The following is a 22,002-nucleotide window of genomic DNA, read 5'->3' on the forward strand; positions in this document are numbered from 1 at the left end:
TAAACGTGTTAACCCTCGCAAGGCTGTCGGCACAGACGGCATCCATAGCCACGTTCTCAGAGCATGCGCAGACCAGCTGGCTGGTGTGTTTACGGACATATTCAATCTCTCCCTATCCCAGTCTGATGTCCCCACATGCTTCAAGATGCCACCATTGTACCCAATAATGCAAAGGTAACTGAACTAAATGACTATTGCCCCGTAGCACTGTCATCATGAAGTTCTTTGAGAGACTAGTCAAGGATCATATCACCTCCACCCTACCTGATACTTTAGACCCACTCCAATTTGCTAACAGCCCAAATAGGTCCACTGATGATGCAATCACCATCACACTGCACACTGCCCTATCCCATCTGGACAAGAGGAATACCTATGTAAGAATGCTGTTCGTTGACTATAGCTCAGCATTCAACACCATAGTACCCTCCAAGCTCATCATTATGCTCGAGGCACTAGGTCTGAACCCTGCCCTGTGCAATTGGGTCCTGGACTTCCTTAAAAGCCGCCCCCCCAGGTAGGAAGAAAGGAAACAACACCTCCACTTCGCTGATCCTCAACACTGGGGCCCCACAAGGGTGCGTGCTCAGCCCCCTCCTGTACTCCCTGTTCACCCATGACTGTGGTTATGCACACCTCCAACTCAATCATAATGTTTGCAGATGACACAACAGTAGTAGGCTTGATTACCAACAACGACGAGACAGCCTACAGGGAAGAGGTGAGTGCTCTGGGAATGTGGTGTCAGGAAAATAACCTTTCACGCAACGTCAACAAAACAAAGGAGATGAGCATCCCCCCATCCACATCGACGGGACAGCAGTGGAGAAGGTGGAAAGTTAAGTTCCTCGGCATACACATCACGGACAAACTGAAATGGTACACCCACTCAGTGTGGTGAAGATGGTGCAACAGTGCCTCTTCAAGCTCAGGAGGCTGAAGAAATGTGGCTTGTTACCTAAAACCCTCACACACTTTTACAGATGCACAATTGAGAGCATCCTGTCAGGCTGTATCACCTCCTGGTACAGCAACTGCACCACTCTCACCAGAGGGTGGTGCGGTCTGCACAACGCATCACCGAGGGCAAACTACCTGCCCTCCAGGACCCCAACAGCACCCGATGTCACAGGAAAGCTAAAAAGATCAAGTACAACAACCACCTGAGCCACGGCCTGTTCACCCCTCAATCATCCGGAAGGTGAGGTCAGTACAGGTGCATCAAAGCAGGGACCGAGGCCATCAGACTGTTAAACAGCCATCACTAACATAGAGGCTGCTGCCTACCTACAGACTTGAAATCATTGGCCACTTTAATGTTTACATATCTTGGATTACTCATCTCCATATGTGTATATACTGTATTCTATCTACTGTATTGTAGTCTTTGCCACTCTGACATTCCTCGTCCATATATTTATAGATTCTTAATTCCTTTTCAAAAACGTTACAGGCTACATAGACCGGCTGCTGAATCTCCTCTTCGAGGTCATCCTTGATCCAGCACAACATGTGGGGAAGCTGTGTGAGCTGTCCATCCCAGGACCCCTGTCTGCTCAGTGTGAGAGGCCTGATGAGGCGGCCATAGCTGCATTTGCCTTCCGCTACAGTCTTGGGTGACTGAAGTCAAGTGGATGATGGAAGCAGGGTACATGAGTCGTCCTCTCCTGCTCCCCTCCCCATCAATCTCTGTAGTTGGTTGTAATTACTTTTACATGATATCACATTTTGTTACTTAGTATTTTTTTTCATTGGATGGGAGATGAGTGCTTGAAATTGTACAAATCAATGTGTCCTGCACACTGTAGGGCAGCCAGGTGCCTATATTAGGCTTATGGCTCTAAGATTTTAAAAATGTTTTTATGTGAAATGTCTCAACTTCATTTCTAATGAGTGTTCATGTTGATTGTTTCAGCTATGCTGGCCAGTTGTAAATTATCGAATAAATGTCTGATCAATGTGTACAATTCTGAACATATTGTCATAATGCTAATGCAGATGCACCGATAATTTGTCTAGTACACTTATTGTATGCTGTTTTCATGTACATTCCCTTATGTCTAAGCTTCTAAGGGGACTCAGGCTTTCCTAATTCTTGTGAAGTGCATCAGTGAACTATTCTGTAATTGGTTACAAAGCAATAGAAATACAATTGTGTATTCCTGTTTGTCTGATATCCAACAGTCCATGATCAACTCTGTCAACCATGAGAGCATTTTGCTGAGAGAATGGTTTGAGGCGTACTATTTAGGCTTGGAATGACAAGTGCCCCATTGTTTACCTTGTTACCTGGCAATGACCTCAAGGGCAAGCATGAATATAAGCTCCCCACCAAGAGAGCATCTTGACTGGCTGCATCACCGCTTGGTACGGCAACCCAACCTCAAAGGTCTACAGAGAGTGGTGAGTACGGCCCAGTACATCACTGGGGCTGAGATCCCTGCCATCCAGGACCTCTATACCAGGCAGTGTCAGAGGAAGACCCCAAAAATTGTCAGACTCCAGCCACCCAAGCCATAGACTGTTCTCTCCGCTACCGCACAGCAAGCACTACCAGTGCACCAAGTTTGGAACCAACAGGACCCTGGACAGCTTCTACCTACAAGCCACAAGAATGCTAAATGGCTAATGAAATGGCTTCCCGGACTACCTGCATTGACCCTTTTTTGCACTCACTCTGTGCACACATACTGGGGGCACACTCACCACATATGCTGCTGCTACTACTGTCTCTATTCTTTTGCCTAATCGCTTTTACTCCTACGATATGTACATAGCTACTTCAATTACCTCATACCCCTGCACATCGACTCAGTACTGGTACACCCTGTATATGGCCATGTTATTTTTAATTGTTATAAGCTATTTACTGTGCAGTTATTCCTCATGTCACTATATTAAAATATATCTCTAACCAATGCATTGTTGGAAAAGGATCCATAAGTAAGCATTCCAATGTTAGTCTACACCAGTTGTTTATGAAATGTGACAAATAAAATGTTATTGATTTGAGGATGCGTTTTGGTTGTGAAGTTGAACCCAGTCCCAGTTTAGAACACCGAGTGTACTTTGTTGCAGCTTCATACCTGTAGTTGAGAATATGGCCTATAAAACTTTGTTGGTCATAAACTTGGTTTTAGTTAGGCCTGCTGTGTCAGGGGATTTGGATTTTCTATCTGGAGTCAAAAAGTTTTATTTAAGTTACAGTGAGGGGAACCTGAGTCTGAAGTAGATTTAGGCCTTAACAGGGCAGAGGGAACAGGAAATACTTACAATAAAGGATGGCAGAAAAGTATTGACAAATGTACTGTGTCATGTTAAGGCTACGTTTCCATGCTTTGTGTTTACTATGTCTAAGCGGATACATTTTTCAAGGAGCAAGTTTTTTTGTAGTAGTAATGGTGCAAGATGACTCAAGAATCTGTGGTCAGTGTATTCTCCATGGCATTCAGGGGCTGCAGTACAGTGAAGTAATCATTGCAATAATTATCAGTTTTATTTTTGTACTTGAAAAATATATATTACAGGTCGCACGGCTACATATTTTGCCGCTAATGCGAGTAAAATGGTTGCGTTGAAGAGCCCTGTACGCATTTAGTTCTGATAAGTGAGAGGCCCACTCTTGCACCCCTTCGCATTCACATCAAAGTGTGTGTGTTCACCTTATCCAGGAGGGAGCATGTTGAGTAAGGTCATTTCCATTTAAAAGGACTCATGAGCACCAATGTTAAGAGTATATTTTTGAGCAATTGAAGGCATACATTTTTCAACCATTTTGCATCATAAACTTTTTTGAAAAATCAAAGGCTTTGATTTCTGGTCAAAAAGATGGAAAGGGGATCTTAGAAAACGTCTACCAGAATAAGTCTTAAAATGTTATTAGAAATGCATCAAAACACAGTAAAGGCCCCTGCCAACTAATATCAAAACTTGTATGTAAGTTTAAGAAACATTGTCTTGAGCCTTGAAATTCCATTACCAAAGACCCATATCTTTAAGATCTTTTCAAATTTTTCTCCTTCATGAGGAACGATAGTTCACAGAATTAACAAGTAAAGGCAGACCTATTAATTACTTGTGTGTTTACGGTTATCAATTTTGTTAATGAATCATTAAGTAATTAAAACTCATCTGTTACCAAATCGGTTATGTAAATTCAGAACAATTGTACATAGAATTTATGCAATTGAATTGGCTACATTGGGAAATCATAGTACCGTAATTTCCGGACTATTGAGCGCATCTGAATATAAGCCGCACCCACTGAATTAAAAAAAAATATATTATTTGAACATAAATAAGCCACACTTGTCTATAAGCCGCAGGTGCCTACCGGTACATTGAAACAAATGAACTTTACACAGGCTTTAACGAAACACGGCTTGTAACAAAAATAAATAGGCTTTAACGAAGCACGGCTTGTAACAAAAAGAAATAGGCTTTAACGAAACACGGCTTGTAACAAAAAATAAAACATTTGCAGTAAACAGTAGCCTACCAAGAAAGTCATTGGTCACTATCTGCCTCCTCCTGTGCACTGAAACCACTGAAGTCATCTCCTTCGGTGTCGGAGTTGAATAGCCTCAGAATTGCTTCATCCGATATTGGATCGTTTTCATTGTCGCTCTCGTGACTGTTTGACCTTAACCCGTTCGGCAATTTCATTGGTCTAATGAAAGCTTCATGCCACCAAAAAACTGAGCACGTCACAGAATGTGTTTTTTGGGAGAAAACATTTTTTGAAAGTGGGAAAAATCCATAAATTAGCCGCGTCATTGTTTAAGCCGCGAGGTTCAAAGCGTGGGAAAAAAGTTGCGGCTTATAGTCCGGAATTTACGGTAGTCACAAACCACAGTTGTATTCATAAGTTTGGACAGTAAAGAAAACTAGAGTAAATCAAATTTAATTTGTCACATGCTTCATAAACAACAGCTGTGAAATGCATCAATGCCGAGAGAAAAAGGGGAAATAATAGAAAAAAATAAAATGAAGAATAAATACACAATTACTAATGATAACTTGGCTATATACACAGGGTACGAGGTAATTTATATTATTTACCAAATTTCTTTAAACTAATCTAACTAATTGAGGTAGATATGTACATGTATGAAGGAAATAAGGGACATAGTACAGTGGAGTTCAGTTTGGGGGCAGAGTTCATTAAAATAATAGCCATTGTGCAGAATAATATTCAAATATGCAAAGGAGATATTGCATATTTATACCTTTTTGTGTACCTATTTAGGATACATCACCATGAAGAGAATGACATTCATATCCATAATTATGCATTTCCGTGTAGTTCAGATCAGGGACCCATGATGAAATTCCGTTACTGCAATTCCATTACCTGGTGTAAATCCGCTTCACTTACTGCAGTTCAATAACCAAAATATTTTTTCAAAGTAAATATGTCATGCATAGCTGACACCCCATTCTTTCTGTAGACATCATTGAATCTTAATTCAGAGCAGATATTTAACAAAGTTTTTGGAAAATGTGGTCACGTTTACTCAAATTCTGTTACCAAACTTTGCATCTGCACAGTTCTTCCAGTAAATGTGTTTTTGTAAAATATTCAGTGTAAATTCTTAAAAGTAGTCCTTGTTCATAGTTGTATTGGTTAAACTTTGAAATCAGTGGCTTTTGTTTGGAATACATTTAAAGTGAAAAATCAGTGTCTCGCCACTAGTTCTGTGACTGTGGAATTACCCGTAATTCAATTGGATTTTTCTCTCCTTTTCTAATCCTAACCAGAGTACCTGAGTACCAGAGAGCTGGCGTACTCCAACAGACTCTTCCACTCTAGCCTGTTCTTTTTGTTGCTAAAATGTTTTTGGTGCCGAGTCACTATTAATAGCAATGCTGGCATTTGTCTAATAATAGACATTTACTGTCATTAAATGTTTCTCAGCGCTTGTTGGTTGTAGCCTTCTCTTGAGTCAGCGAATGTGTCCCAAACGGCCCCCTATTCCCTATGTAGTGCAGTACTTTTGACTTGGGCTAAGACGAATACCAGTATCGCAATATTTTTTTCCATGGTAAAACTGAAAACACGAAGCAGACCAAACTCTGGTCCTTTAAAAACCTGTTGTATCTACATTTGTATGTGCTATAGCTTGGGAAATAAATACAACATAATAGGGTTGAATAGAGGGAACCGAGTTACTGAGATTTTCCTGGGGCGGCAGGTAGCCTAGTGGTTAGAGCGTTGGTTGCTAGACCGAAAGGTTGCTAGATCAAATCCCTGAGCTGACAAGGTAAAAATGTGTCGTTCTGCCCCTGAACAAGGCCTAGAAACAGTACCCCACTGTTCCTAGGCCGTCATTGTAATTAAGAATTTGTTCTTAACTGAATTGCCTAGTTTAACAAACCCACTCCCTTTTTCCGGGATAACAGCGCGAACTGTCAAATATAATACATAATTTCTATGAACACCATGGCGTAAAATGGAACTTAAATTATATGAAATTTGTAAATATGTCTTCTCTACAGCCTCTGCTATCCGGATCAATCATCTAGCTGCATGATCAGTCATCAAGTTCCGAATGCATGTATCATCACATCATGTTACTTATTTTCTTGTGACAGGTAGGCCTATATTTGCTGAAACATAGCCTATGCTACAGTAATATAAGGACTGAATGCATGTCTAATTTACACATATGTCTGGCTGGAACTAACGGGCCTAGCCCGAACCATGAAAAACAGCCCCAGATCATTATTCCTCCTCCACCAGACTTTACAGTTGGCACAATGCATTGGGGCAGGTAGCGTTCTCCTGGCATCCACCAAAACCAGATTCCTCCGTCGGACTGCCATTCATCACTCCAGAGAGTGTTTCCACTGCTCCAGAGTACAATGTCGGCGAGCTTTACACCACTCCAGCGGATGCTTGGCATTGTGCATGGTGATCTTATGCATGTGTGCTGCTGCTCTTCCATGGAAACCCATTTCATGAAGCTCCCGAGGAACAGTTCTTGTGCTGACGTTGCTTCTAGAGGCAGTTAGTGAGTGCTATGTGCTTCAGCACTCTGTGGTCACATTCGGTGGGCTTGTGTGGCCAACAACTTTGCGGCTGAGGTGTTGTTGCTCCTAGATGTTTCCACTTCACAATAACAGCAATTACAGTTGACCGGGGCAGCTCTAGCAGGCAGAAATTTCACGAACTAGCTTGTTGGAAAGGTGGCATCCTATGAGGGTGCCACGTTGAAAGTCACTGAGCTCTTCAGTAAGGTTATTCTACTGCCAATGTTTGTCTATGGAGATTGCATGGTTGTGTGCTCGATTTTATACACCTGTCAGCAACGGGTGTGTCTGAAATAGCCGAATCCACTCATTTGAAGGGGTGGCCATATACCTTTGTGTGTGTCTGTATATATATCCTACCTCTTTCACGTAAGAAATTATATACAAATTAGCCTTATTTAGCTATGAAGGATGGGTTATGCATAAGCTAACTTATAACTTCTGTCTCTTGTGCAATATCCCCCTGTACTCCGCTGTCCTCTCATTATTATTTTTTTTAACTCTTTGATTCCCAGGAAAAGCTAGGCTAGAATAGCTTGCTGGCCATTTTTTGTTGCATTTCTTATACTAATAGACTTCGTTGAGGGATGCGAGTTCTTGTTTGCTGAATGTTAAATAAAGCTGCCAAGAGGAGTTTGAAAGAGGAGAGAACGGGCGATGGCAGTAGGCTATAGCAGTTATTTATTCAGACCCATAACCATTCAATCTTTGTGAAGAGAAGTGAAGGCCGTCTGCAACTTCTATTCTATATTATTCAAGGATATCATTACAATGATGAAGATACGGACAACAAAACTAATTTCATGTACAGTGCATTCGGAAAGTATTCAGACCCCTTGACTTTTTCCACGTTACGTTACAGCCTTATTTTAAATTTATTGAATTGTTTACACACAATACACCATATGACAAAGCAAAAACAGGTTTTTAGAAACATTTCCAAATAAAAAACAAAACAAAAAAACAACGGTATTTTTCAGACCCTTTACTCAGTACTTTGTTGAAGCACCTTTGGCAGAGATTACAGCCTCGAGTCTTCCTGGGTATGACGCTACAAGCTTGGCACACCTGTATTTGGGGAGTTTCTCCCATTCTTCTCTGCAGATCCTCTCAAGCTCTGTCAGGTTGGATGGAGAGTGTTACTGCACAGCTATTTTCAGGTCTCTCCAGAGATGTTCGATAGGGTTAAATCCGGGCTCTGGCTGGGCCACTCATGGACATTCAGAGACTTGTTCCGAAGCCACTCCTGCGTGGTCTTGGCTGTGTGCTTATGGTCGTTGTCCTGCTGAAAGGTGAACCTTTGCGCCAGTCTGAGGTCCTGAGCGCTCTGGAGCAGGTTTTCATCAAGGATATCTTTGTACTTTGCTCCGTTCATCTTTCCCTTGATCCTGACTAGTCTTCCAGATCCTGCCGCTGAAAAACATCCCCACAGCATGATTCTGCCACCACCATGCTTAACCGTAGGGATGGTACTAGGTTTCCTCCAGACGTGATGCTTGGCATTCAGGCCAAAGAGTTCAATTCTGGTTTCATCAGACCAAAGCATCCTTTTTATCATGGTCTGAGAGTCCTTTAGGTGCCTTTTGGCAAACTCCGAGCGGGCTGTCATGTGCCTTTTACTGAGGAGTGGCTTCCGTCTGGCCACTCTACCATAAAGGCTTGATTGGTGGTGCTGCAGAGATGGTTGTCCTTCTAGAAGGTTCTCCCATCTCCACAGAGGAACTCTGGAGCTCTGTCAGAGTGAGCATTGGGTTCTTGGTCACTTCCCTGACCAAGGCCCTTCTCTCCCAATTGCTCAATTTGGCCGGGCGGCCAGCTCTAGGAAGAGTCTTGGTGGTTCCAAACTTCTTCCATTTAAGAATGATGGAGGCCACTGTGTTCTTGGGGACCTTCAAAGCTGCATAATTTTTTAGGTACCCTTCCCCAGATCTGTACCTCGACACAATCTTGTCTTGGACCTCTACACACAATTCCTTCAACCTCATGGCTTGGTTTTTGCTCTTTAAAAAGAAAATGAGAGGCACACACTCCAGGAGGTCAGATGCAATAATTGAATAACCTAGCTGATAGCATACGATCATAGATACAATTTGGCTACATAGGCCTACAAACATTTACAATGAAATCACAAGAATGGCTTCAGATCAAAGTCTACGTTGAGACCGAAGGGAGCAAGGGTCTTTAAATTAAATATCCAGACAGCCTCTCGTTTTAATAGTAAATTGTTCAGGTCACCCCCTCTCCTAGGGGGGGTGACTTGTTTGATGACGATATAACGTAGGGACAAAATTGATAGGTTCGCTTCCAAAAAGTCGGCCGCAACTGGGTAAGTCGAGTTTTTGCACCTAATGGTGCTACGATGCTCCGAGATTCGTACTTTTATTTTGCGTTTTCTTCTACCCACAATTTTTACCACAAGGACAAGTTATAAGATAAATAACTGCCTTAGTGGAGCATGTGATAATACCTTTAATTGGGATCTGTTTACCTGTTTAGGGTTATTTTGAAGGATCTACATTTGTAAGTGCCATCGCATTGAGCGCAGCCATTACACTTATAGTTTCCATCCGGTAGAGGCACAAATAGATGTTGTGCAGGGATATTTTGGGGTGATAAATCAGAGTTTACCAATTGCTCTCTGAGAATTCTGCCCCCGCGAGAATACGATCAAGGGAGGGTCCAAAAACACATTACCAATCCTGTCATCGGATCTTAGAATGTGCCAATGTTTGAACAATTCCCTTAATTTGTTCAGGGCACTGGTTTTTGCTCTAACATGCACTGTCAAGTGTGGGACCTTTATATAGACAGGTGTGTGTGCCTTTCCAAATCATGTCCAATCAATTGAATTTACCACAGGTGATTTTATTTTATTTTATTAGGATCTCTTTAAATACAGTGACGTTTTCACATATAACACACTGTTACAGACAAAATGCACTGACATATTGACCAGATAAATACTCTGTCTAAAAGATAGATTGATTCTTCATCTTCCATAGTCCAGCACAACTTTCCTATGTGTTATATTTAAATGGTTTTAAAGTATTGTTTGAATTTATATATTGAAAGGTTTCTGGTTTGCTGAGAAGTTATTACATTTCTTTATTGCTCTAAATCGAAATGTTATTTTGCCTATTTCTCTTTTCTGTCTGGATAACACATAGATGGTGGACAATCTATTCCAAGTATTTACCGAATATATGTCTTATTACGAACTGAATACTGTTGTGAATAGAGTTTGGCCGTTTTAAATGGTCTATATTTTTTCAATTATCTTGTTGATTTATGACCAACCAAGAACATTGAGCATGACTACAACAGAAGAACCATATCTCCACCTTAAAACAATCCTTGCTGCTTTGTTCTGTGCAATCTGCAGCCTCCTAATTTCACTTGCTGATGCATTTCCCCAGACCACAGAACAGTAGTTCACCTGACTCTCAATTAATGTTTGGGTTATTTGCTTAAGAATCTTTCCCTGTAAATATTTAGCTATCCTTCTGATCATGCATTTTTTTTTAGCATAGATGATTTATTTGAGACTACCTTGATAGCTGCACTCCTAGTAGTTTGGTTTTTGCCACTTCCTGAATTTGTAATCCCCCATATTTAATTTAATCCCATGCTGTGTTGGCCTTTTCCTGGGGGAACAGGCCAACATAACCTTGGTTTTCTTGGTGTTCAAAAGAAGTTGTAACAGCAAACCCACTCCCTGATATTTCTCAGATCTACTTGTAGAGCTTGCTGTACCTGTTGAACCGATTGTCTTACTGTATAAATTGTAGAATCATCTGAAAATATAGTAGCTTGAGTTTCAGATAAGACATAAGGAAGGTCATTGGTATATATTAAGTAAAGAAGTGGCCCAAGGCAGCTGCCTTGCAGTATTCCACAGTTTAAAGCATGAGCGGAAGAAAAATAACCATTGATATAGGTGGGCTGTTTCTTGTCAGTTAGATGTGACTGTACCCAATCCAATGCTACCTTCTTAAAACCATAATGCAATCATTTTGTAAATTGTTTAATGATCCACTAAATCAAATGCTACTCTAAAATCTAAAAATAGTACAGCCACAAACCTGCCATTATCCATAGCATTGAGCCACTGGTCAGTCATGTCAACCAATGTAGTAGTAGTGGAATGGTTTTTGCGATAAGCTTGCTGATTGGCTGTAATCAGATTTTTCCATGTACTCCCATATTTGTCTACTCACAATACCCTCCAATATCTTACTGAATGAAGGGAGTAGACTAATTGGTCGACTATTGGCAGGAGTAATGGGTTCTTTGCTGTCTTTCGGGATAGGACACAGTTTAGCATGATTCCATACATTTGCAAACGTCCCCTTTTCCAGTGACCAATTAAATGTGTGTTTCAGTGGAGCTGCAATCTGGGGAGCAGCAATCAAGTTGTAGAAACATCAAAAGGATGATCAATGGAAACAGGATGTACCTGAGCTCAATTTCGAGTCTCATAGTAAAGGGTATGAATACTTATCTAGATAAGATATTTCCGTTTTTGAATATATTTGCAAACATTTCTGAACTTGTTTTCGCTTTGTTATTATGAGGTATTGTGTGTAGATAGATTTTTTTTTTTTAAATCAATTTTAGAATAAGGCTGAAACGTAACAAAGTGTAGAAAAAGTCAACGGGTCCGAATACATTCCGAATGCACTGTAGCTGTTGAAAGTGAGGAAGGATGAAGCAACAATAGAGAGAGAGTAATACGCACATTGCACAACATTAGGGGAAATATTATAATATATATATATATATATATATATATATATATATATATATATATATGTGTCAGCCTACTAAATATAAAAATGTACATTTCTAAATTAAAATCACATTTACTAGCTTATAATTGTAACGTTGTAGGACGCATGTCCTGCACCAGTATTGCATGTTCTCTTCCATCCTCATGGTTTGATCGAGATGCGTAATTCTACTTTAATACAGTACTGTAGGCATAATACAGTCCACACTCAAAGAGATTAGCCTACTGGAGCTTGTTCCATTTATCTATGGGCTTTTATGTTTTTCTGTAGTGTGTAATGTGCTATCCATGTGCTGAATAACAGCATAATCCTTTTGGGCTCGGGCTCATGAAATGTCTTAAGCTCGTAAAATATCTTTACTGTATGGTTCAGTGTGCATCAGGCTTGAATTTTCATTCCTACAAAATTTGGAATCAAATCCAGACATATTTATATGCTTTAGAATGACACTTCCGGTTTTGGTTGGAAATACTGGGTTACCCAGGAGAAAAGTGATCTTTCTCGGGATGAAACATTTTGTAAAATAACTGGAAAATATTCAACCCTACAGCATGTTTCTTTCCAACATTAGTGCTGTTTTCCTAAAGTTAAATGCGCTTCGTGTTTTGTTTTCTTGCCACGATACTAACGAGTGTTGAGATACTGGTAGCGTCCTGACCCTACTTTTGACCAAGGCTCATAGTCCACTACATAGGGTATAGAGTGCTTTTTGTGACTCTGACCAGTCAGTCAGTCAGTGGCTTTTTATACTTCCTCCTCTCGTGCCTCCCAGATGCCTGAGTGTGTAAATGGAGCCGACTCCCGCTGACCCTGTGAACTGAGCTTATGCAGAAATAGACCCACACAGAGAGCAGGATCGGTTTCCTGCCTGCTCTGATCTATCAGCCCTGGTAAAGACTAGGGAGGGAGGCCTGAAGAATATATTCTAGTGACAACAGGATTCTCCTCTAGAGAGGGATATGGAAGGCATATAATGGCCGTCGGAGATTAAGCCTAGTCCTGGAATATAAAACAAGCCCAATGGAGAATCTCCGTTACTCCAGGACCAGGCTTAATTGGTGTCTGGAAAACCGGCCTTAAGAGTGTACATAAGCAATAAGGCCCGAGGGAGTGTGGTATATGGCCAATATACCATGGCTAAGGGCCTTTTTTTTATGCACGACACAACACGGAGTGCCTGTATACAGCCCTTAGCTGTGGTATATTGGCAATATACCACAAACAGCAGAGGGGCCATATTGCTATTATAAACCTCTTACCAGTGTAATTAGAGTAGTAAAAATACATGTTTTGTCATACCCATGGTATACGGTATGATATACCATGGCTTTCAGCCAATCAGCATTCAGGGCTCGAAGCACCCAGTTTATAATGGTTATCAGAGAGGGTGACATCATAAATGTTTGGTGCCAATTAGGGTGTCAGTTATTGTAGGTCTACTTGTTGTGGGTGTTAGTTAGTGATTGAGATTGACTGGAAGTCTCATGATTGCAAATTAAAGTAGTCCCGGAGAAGTCTGTTTAGGGGTAAGGGATTTCATTTTTCTGTCTTCTCTTTATCCCATATTAAAACACTCAGTAACTTATATTCTAGGTGTTGGTATACCCATATGGGTTTCACCTGCAGTGAGTTTATTTACACATTTGTTGATATTGTTTTTGTTCCTTCTCTCCCTAGGCCAGGTGAACAAATCTTCCCCAAAGAAGCCTCGGAGCCGAAATATCTTCAAAGCGCTCTTCTGTTGCCTCCGAGCACAGGATGCCCCTCAGCCTCCACCCCCTGCCCAGGATATCTTACTTCCTCCTGAGGACAATGGGACGATCGCCAAGGTAACACAAACAGCTGCTGCCCCCCCCCCCCCGACAAACTGAAAGTTGGGCTGGTTGAGTACACTGATGAGTAGCTTATAGGAAAACCTAGCATTAGTGTAGTAGACCAACTTCTGTCCAAGAGGCTATGGCAAGTAGTGATGCAATTTACATCAGAATTGGTCTTAAAAAGTGGCAAATTTGATGTAATGTCATGTTAGATAAATCAGAGTAAATGGAGAATAAAGGCTAGATGGAGATTTTATAACTTCTCCCTGACAGATAAATTGGTCTTCATGCTCTACATTCGTATTTCCTCAGATTCAGTATTATTCTGTATGTTTTCACACTGTTCAGTACTCTAGATAAACCATGTAATTACTATATTAAATGGCTAATGTGGCCTAATATGAATCACTATGGCTCTAGTAATGTAATTTACCAACTAAAGTAGAGCTGGGCTGATCCATACAGTACAACACTTGTATTTGGGTCAGTGGGTAAGCATAACTGCGTTCCAAATGGCACTCTGTTTTCTGTGTAGTGCACTACTTTGGCTCTGGTCAAAATTAAGGCACTTTTAGGGTGTAGATAAATATAATTAAATTATTCAAATGCCACAGTTGAAACTACCACGCTTCCCAGATCTTCCCCCTGTATTTATTTATTTATTAGAACTACTATATATTGTAGGGTATCCAAACAAAACGCATATTTTGACCATGGGTAAAATGTTAATTGTATAGATAATCCTCTAAGAAAACCAATGGTCCAAACCTCATATTTCTATCATAATCGGTTCAAAAGTTAGTTTTTGCCCTTGTAAGATGGACAAATAAATGGAGGCCAGAGAAAGAGTGGTCAGAAGTAAGGAAAATTGCACAGCACCATGTCAGCTAGGCTGGATGCTGTGCGAGAGCGATTGAACTCGTCATCTTTCATCTCCAATCTGCAGGATAGGAAACAATTTAGAGGTAAGAGAGATCGATTTTGAGACATGTAGTATTTTCAACCGAGCACTGAGTTTACCGTAAGCTTTTTATTTTCAAAACCTTTTACATTTAATTCATCCCGTGCCATACTTATTTAGATTTTTGCAACCCACGGAAACAACTTGAAGACTACCATCACAACATGTAAAATCCACAAAAGGAGCTTCGGTGCTTATTATCGAATGTAATAGGTTACGAAATCCGACTTTTTGGATATTGTTAATGAAATGTTCGATAAATACTCCACTGAACGAGTCAGAAACATGAATAATCATATTTGTCGTGTTAAATGTATTTTATAACATAAGGAAGTGAAATTTCCTCTCACGTGTGTTTTCACCAACTCTGGGCATAGTTGGTGGACACCCTATATATTGATGACACTGGTTTAATTAACATGTTGGTCAATGGGCTTTTTAAATGTGAGCTGTTTCGACTAAGGCTAACACCTTAAACTCTCCCTTTCGCTAACTAAGGCTAACCGCTTAAACTCTCCCCTGTGCTAACTAAGGCTAACACCTTAAACTCTCCCCTGTGCTAACTAAGGCTAACAGCTTAAACTCTCCGCTGCGCTAACTAAGGCTAACACCTTAAACTCTCCCTTGTGCTAACTAAGGCTAACACCTTAAACTCTCCCTTGTGCTAACTAAGGCTAACACCTTAAACTCTCCGCTGCGCTAACTAAGCACCCTCTTCGACTGATGATGCTTCAACTGTTTACCAAACACATTAGTCAGTAAAAAAAAACACCTATCTGTTATGTTTGACTTTATAACATAGATTGCGGAAATTAAGCTACTTTTCTCCCAACGCTAGGCTGTATTAGCCCTGTCCTCAAGCCAATAAAATACTTTGTTGCTGATATGTAGCCTAATGCTTGTTTGTCTTCTACTAGGCACAGTTCAGAACTGTCATGGATATAGGCCTAGAATAGATGTTTGTGTTGAGCTCTGTTGGTGGGTTTGGGATAGATGAGTGGGAGTTGACTCTAGAACATAGTTAATGGTCTTTCATCTCTCTATTTAGCTTGATCTACTTCAAAACCTTCGCTACCAGTTTCAAGTACGTAAAGGATAATATCACTGTGGTTTTTGTGGAAGTTAGAACTATACTGAATGGGGTTAAATTAAACTGTCACATTGAGGATGATGCTCAGGCAAATGTTTTATGACAGTGTTTTTGTTATTTTGATCCATTATCTTCAGACATGTTATACACAGCTGTTAAATGCTATTGTATTTGGGATGGAAAAGGAAATTAATTCAGTTTTGCAGGACAGTGCATTGTGCAATAGGATATGTGTCTTCAATTTCTATTGTAGATGGGCCATAGGTTATTTTTCTGAAACTCACATTGAACGTGATTCCTGTATGGAATTGTACCAGAGTCCCAGGTTATTAGATGATGGATTCCCTCTGGAACCTGTCATCAAGTGTGGAGTGTCATGGGTATTCAGGTATTGCAGGGGGTCTGAAAAAATGTTTTTTATTTTTTATTATTGTTATTTCAATGTTTTTATGAATATCGCTAACAGAATAAACAATGTTTAAATACATACCTACAGTAGAATAGAGTATAGTAGAATAGAATATATCTTCTTTCTAATAACGCCTACTTTATTTCTCAACTCCTAATATTGAGCATGTTACACTCATTGAAGCCAATTACACTCACAGGAGTATCTGTCCTAGGCTTTGAAAAAGCACCTGTGAATAGGCTACCACACAGCTGGTAAGCTATCTTGACTTGGACATACATTTTTGCCAACACATTGCTTACCTTTGTTTTACCAGCTAAACAGCTTATTTTAGCAAAAATGTTTCTACTTCCTCTTCCAATTATAATGTGGGGAGATCAAAATAATAAAAAACTATTCACAATCTATTAATTTTAAAATGTTAATTACTTCTCCTTGCCATTCACCTGATAAGACAAAAAAACAGTTTTTTAAACGTTTGATGGTGTCCCTGTAATGCCGGTTTGCCTGGGAGAGGGTCCCTGGGCAAGAAAAGGTTCAACACCTGGTTTGACACAGGGAAAAGTGTAACCTGGTGGACAAACATGTTACTACAGTGCACTCTGAATATAAGAATCCTAGATATAAGAATTAACCACTTACAGTGGTTTTAACGGTGGGACGGAAGTATTTCTAAACTGTAATCAACAATGGCCACTTACTTACTGGGTCTTATGTGATTTTTATAGCCAATGTGATTCTTACAAGGCTGGTGCACTGTAATGTGTGACCTCCCCACCTTTACCCTGCCTCTACCCTCCTACTCCTCTCCTTACCCTTCTCCCTGTCCCGCCCCTTTCAGGTCCCAGAGACCAGTCTACTGCCAGAGGTAACCCCTGAGGATGAGGGCAAGATCTGTGTGGTCATTGACCTGGACGAAACGCTGGTGCACAGCTCCTTCAAGGTAACACACACACACTTAATAAGAAACGGTGCTATTGGAAAACCTTGACCTATTATCTCACCACATATGAAGAATTCCGAGAGATGTTGTTTTGATCCTGTGCAGGCCAGGGCAGATGATCATGCAGTATATACAGTTGAAGTCGAAAGTTTACATACACTTAGGTTGGAGTCATTAAAACTCATTTTTCAACCACTCCACAAATTTCTTGAAAGCAAACTATAGTTTTGGCAAGTCGGTTAGGACATCTACTTTGTGCATGACAGAAGTAATTTTCCAACGATTGTTTACAGACAGATTATTTCACTTATAATTCACTGTATCATAATTCCAGTGGGTCAGAAATGTACATACACTAAATTGACTGTGCCTTTAAACAGCTTGGAAAATTCCAGAAAATGATGTCATGGCTTTAGAAGCTTCTGATAGGCTAATTGACATCATTTGAGTCAATTGGAGGTGTACCTGTAGATGTATTTTAAGGCCTAACTTCAAACTCAGTGCCTCTGTTTGACATCATGGGAAAATCAAAAGAAATCAGCCAAGACCGCATAAAAACAATTGTAGACCTCCACAAGTCTGGTTCATCCTTGGGAGCAATTTCCAAATGTCTGAAGGTCCCACGTTCATCTGTACAAACAATAGTACGCAAGTATAAACACCATGGGACCACGCAGCCGTCATACCGCTCAGGAAAGAGATGTGTTCTGTCTCCTAGAGATGAACAGACTTTGGTGCGAAAAATGCAAATCAATCCCAAAACAACAGCAAAGGACCTTGTGAAGATTCTGAAGGAAACCGATACAAAAGTATCTATATCCACAGTAAAACGAGTCCAACATCGACATAACCTGAAAGGCCACTCAGTAAGGAAGAAGCCACTGCTCCAAAACCGCCATAAAAAAGCCAGACTACGGTTTGCAACTGCACATGGGGACAAAGATCGTACTTTTTGGAGAAATGTCCTCTGGTCTGATGAAACAAAAATAGAACTGTTTAGCCATAATGACCATTGTTATGTTTGGAGGAAAAAGGGAGAGGCTTGCAAGCCAAAGAACACCATCCCAACCGTGAAGCACGGGGGTGGCAGCATCATGTTGTGTGGGTGCTTTGCTGCAGGAGGGACTGGCGCACTTCACAAAATAGATGGCATCATGAGGTAGGAAAAGTATGTGGCTATATTGAAGCAACATCTCAAGACATCAGTCAGGAAGTTAAAGCTTGGTCGCAAATGGGTCTTCTAAATGGACAATGACCCCAAGCATACTTCCAAAGTTGTGGCAAAATGGCCACAAAGTCAAGGTATTGGAGTGGCCATCACAGAGCCCTGACCTCAATCCTATAGAACATTTGTGGGCAGAACTGAAAAAATGTGTGCGAGCAAGGAGGCCTACAAACCTGACTCCGTTACACCAGCTCTGTCAGGAGGAATGGGCTAAATTTCACTCAACTTATTGTGGGAAGCTTGTGAAAGGCTACCCGAAACGTTTGACACAAGTTAAACAATTTAAAGGTAATGCTACCAAACACTAATTGAGTGTCTGTAAACTTCTGACCCACTGGGAATGTGAACGGAATAAAAGCTGAAATAAATCATTCTCTCTACTATTATTCTGACATTTCACATTCGTAAAATAAAGTGGTGATCCTAACTGACGTAAGATAGGGAATTTTTACTAGGATTACATTTCAGGAGTTGTGAAAAACTGAGTTTAAATGTATTTGGCTAAGGTGTATGTAAATTTCCGACTTCAACTGTAACTCTTATTTCACTTGTTTGCAACAACAGGTTGTATTCTCGTGGCTCAGTTAGTAGAGCATTGCGCTTATAACGCCAACGTTGTGAGTTCGATTCCCACCGCGGGCCTGTACGAAAATGTGTGCTCTCAGTACTAGTGATGCACCGATATTACGTTTTTGGCCGATACCGATATCCAATATTTTCCTTGCCAAAAAAACGATGCTGATAACCGATATTTAACATTTTAGCAGCCTTTCAGGCATTCTAGTGCAGTTAAATATACTGCTCAAAAAAAAATAAAGGGAACACTTAAACAACACATCCTAGATCTGAATGAAAGAAATAATCTTATTAAATACTTTTTTCTTTACATAGTTGAATGTGCTGACAACAAAATCACACAAAATAATCAATGGAAATCCAATTTATCAACCCATGGAGGTCTGGATTTGGAGTCACACTCAAAATTAAAGTGGAAAACCACACTACAGGCTGATCCAACTTTGATGTAATGTCCCTAAAACAAGTAAAAATGAGGCTCAGTAGTGTGTGTGGCCTCCACGTGCCTCTATGACCTCCCTACAACGCCTGGGCATGCTCCTGATGAGGTGGCGGATGGTCTCCTGAGTGATCTCCTCCCAGACCTGGACTAAAGCATCCGCCAACTCCTGGACAGTCTGTGGTGCAACGTGGCGTTGGTGGATGGAGCGAGACATGATGTCCCAGATGTGCTCAATTGGATTCAGGTCTGGGGAACGGGCGGGCCAGTCCATAGCATGCCTTCCTCTTGCAGGAACTGCTGACACACTCCAGCCACATGAGGTCTAGCATTGTCTTGCATTAGGAGGAACCCAGGGCCAACCGCACCAGCATATGGTCTCACAAGGGGTCTGAGGATCTCATCTCGGTACCTAATGGCAGTCAGGCTACCTCTGGCGAGCACATGGAGGCCTGTGCGGCCCCCCAAAGAAATGCCACCCTACACCATGACTGACCCACCGCCAAACCGGTCATGCTGGAGGATGTTGCAGGCAGCAGAACGTTCTCCACGGCGTCTCCAGACTCTGTCACGTCTGTCACATGTGCTCAGTGTGAACCTGCTTTCATCTGGGAAGAGCACAGGGCGCCAGTGGCGAATTTGCCAATCTTGGTGTTCTCTGGCAAATGCCAAACGTCCTGCACGGTGTTGGGCTGTAAGCCCAACCCCCACCTGTGGACGTCGGGCCTTCATACCACCCTCATGGAGTCTGTTTCTGACCGTTTGAGCAGACACATGCACATTTGTGGCCTGCTGGAGGTCATTTTGCAGGGCTCTGGCAGTGCTCCTCCTGCTCCTCCTTGCACAAAGGCGGAGGTAGCGGTCCTGCTGCTGGGTTGTTGCCTTTCTACGGCCTCCTCCACGTCTCCTGATGTACTGGCCTGTCTCCTGGTAGCGCCTCCATGCTCTGGACACTACGCTGACAGACACAGTAAACCTTCTTGCCACAGCTCGCATTGATGTGCCATCCTGGATGAGCTGCACTACCTGAGCCACTTGTGTGGGTTGTAGACTCCGTCTCATGCTACCACTAGAGTGAAAGCACCTCCAGCATTCAAAAGTGACCAAAACATCAGCCAGCAAGCATAGGAACTGAGAAGTGGTCTGTGGTCCCCACCTGCAGAACCACTCCTTTATTGGGGTTGTCTTGCTAATTGCCTATAATTTCCACCTGTTGTCTATTCCATTTGCACAACAGCATGTGAAATTTATTGTCAATCAGTGTTGCTTCCTAAATGGACAGTTTGATTTCACAGAAGTGTTATTGACTTGAAGTTACATTGTGTTGTTTAAGTGTTCCCTTTATTTTTTTGAGCAGTGTAGTTAACACACACACATGGACGCAGAGGTCTAAGGCACTGCATCTCAGTGCCAGAGGCGTCACTCCAGTCCCTGGTTCGAATCCAGGCTGTATCACATTGTAAGTCCTTGCATCCATAACTGTTTATGAATTTGAGTGGTTACATTTCTCCAGCCTCATCCCTAATTTTTTTTACCTAAACGGGTGTGTGGAAAGCGCTTTGTTATTGTTTTTTGCTGCTGACAGGTGGCCTAGTGGTTAGAGAGTTGGGCCAGTATCCGAAAGGTTGCTAGCTCGAATCCCCGAGTGGACAAGGTAAAAATCTGTCGTTCTGCCCCTGAACAAAGCAATTAACCCACTGTTCCTAGGCCGTCATTGTAAATAAGAATTTGTTCTTAACTGACTTGCCTAGTTAAGTTAAATAAAAGTAAAAAATCCGGCCGTGATTGGGAGTCGGCTCACAATTGGCGGCTCACAATTGGCCCAGCGTCGTCCGGGCCGTCATTGTGAAAAATAATTTGTTCTTAACTGACTTGCCTAGTTAAATAAAGGTTACGCACACCATACTGACCAATAATGTATTTTGTTGGCATTTACGTATGTTCCCATTACCAGAAAAACATAATCAAAACCTATTTCTTTCACTTACTTGATGTGCTGTTTCGTTGTTCATTTGTTCAGTTGTTTCATTATCAACCAGGATTTCTATGGAACGCCGTTTGGGTCTTTGCGTGTCTTATTTGATTCTTATTTGATTAATGGTGGTCGGACCATCTATGTGAAGCTAGCCACAATAAGGATTAGCCACATCAGTGGACTTTGAGGTTAGCCTTCAAAATAAAAGTATGGCATAATTCTACTATTTGTATACATTTGCATCACTGTCAATGACATACTTTTATTTTGAAGGCAAACCGCAAATTCCACTATTGTGCCTAATCCTTACTGTGGCTAGCTTCACAACACATAACCCGGTCCAGTTGAGCCTCACTAGCCAGATGAAGCTAGCTGACTGCTTATAACGTTAGCTTTGGGCAACAGGGTTAAGTAGCTGGCTAGCTATTTATTTTCATGAACTGAAGTTCAATTTCAATAGGCAAACAACAAGTGGCAACCTTGCTAATACTTACTTATAAGGTTTCCTAAATCATTGCTAAGAATAATGAAAATGACTGCAGTTTCTACTGGTCATTGTTTTCAGGCTGGTTGTATTGGTGCTAGCTAGGTACCAAGCTAAAGCTAGCTACCCTAGAAGTTTCAGTCTAACAAATTATGCTTTATTACCAACGCGGTATTGTAAACACATCGTTCGTGTCCGCTGTTTGCTTGTTTGTAGACTTTTTTGTACAGCTTAGACAGTGCTACTGTATCTTTTTTGACA

General features: G+C 41.3%; 1 protein-coding gene across 1 annotated transcript in view; it reads left to right on the forward strand.

Moving 5' to 3' along the window:
• LOC106565429 (carboxy-terminal domain RNA polymerase II polypeptide A small phosphatase 2) overlaps positions 1-22,002 on the forward strand; it is a 41,011-nt gene that overhangs the window by 11,474 nt on the left and 7,535 nt on the right. Inside the window, exons 2-3 of the mRNA XM_014132555.3 lie at positions 13,500-13,651; positions 16,941-17,042. Coding sequence (XP_013988030.1) covers positions 13,500-13,651; positions 16,941-17,042 — 254 coding nt within the window. The remainder of the gene's footprint in view (positions 1-13,499; positions 13,652-16,940; positions 17,043-22,002) is intronic.

Source organism: Salmo salar, chromosome 12 (genome assembly GCF_965601325.2).
Source record: "Salmo salar chromosome 12, fSalSal1, whole genome shotgun sequence".
In the NCBI taxonomy this organism is placed as follows: domain Eukaryota; kingdom Metazoa; phylum Chordata; class Actinopteri; order Salmoniformes; family Salmonidae; genus Salmo; species Salmo salar.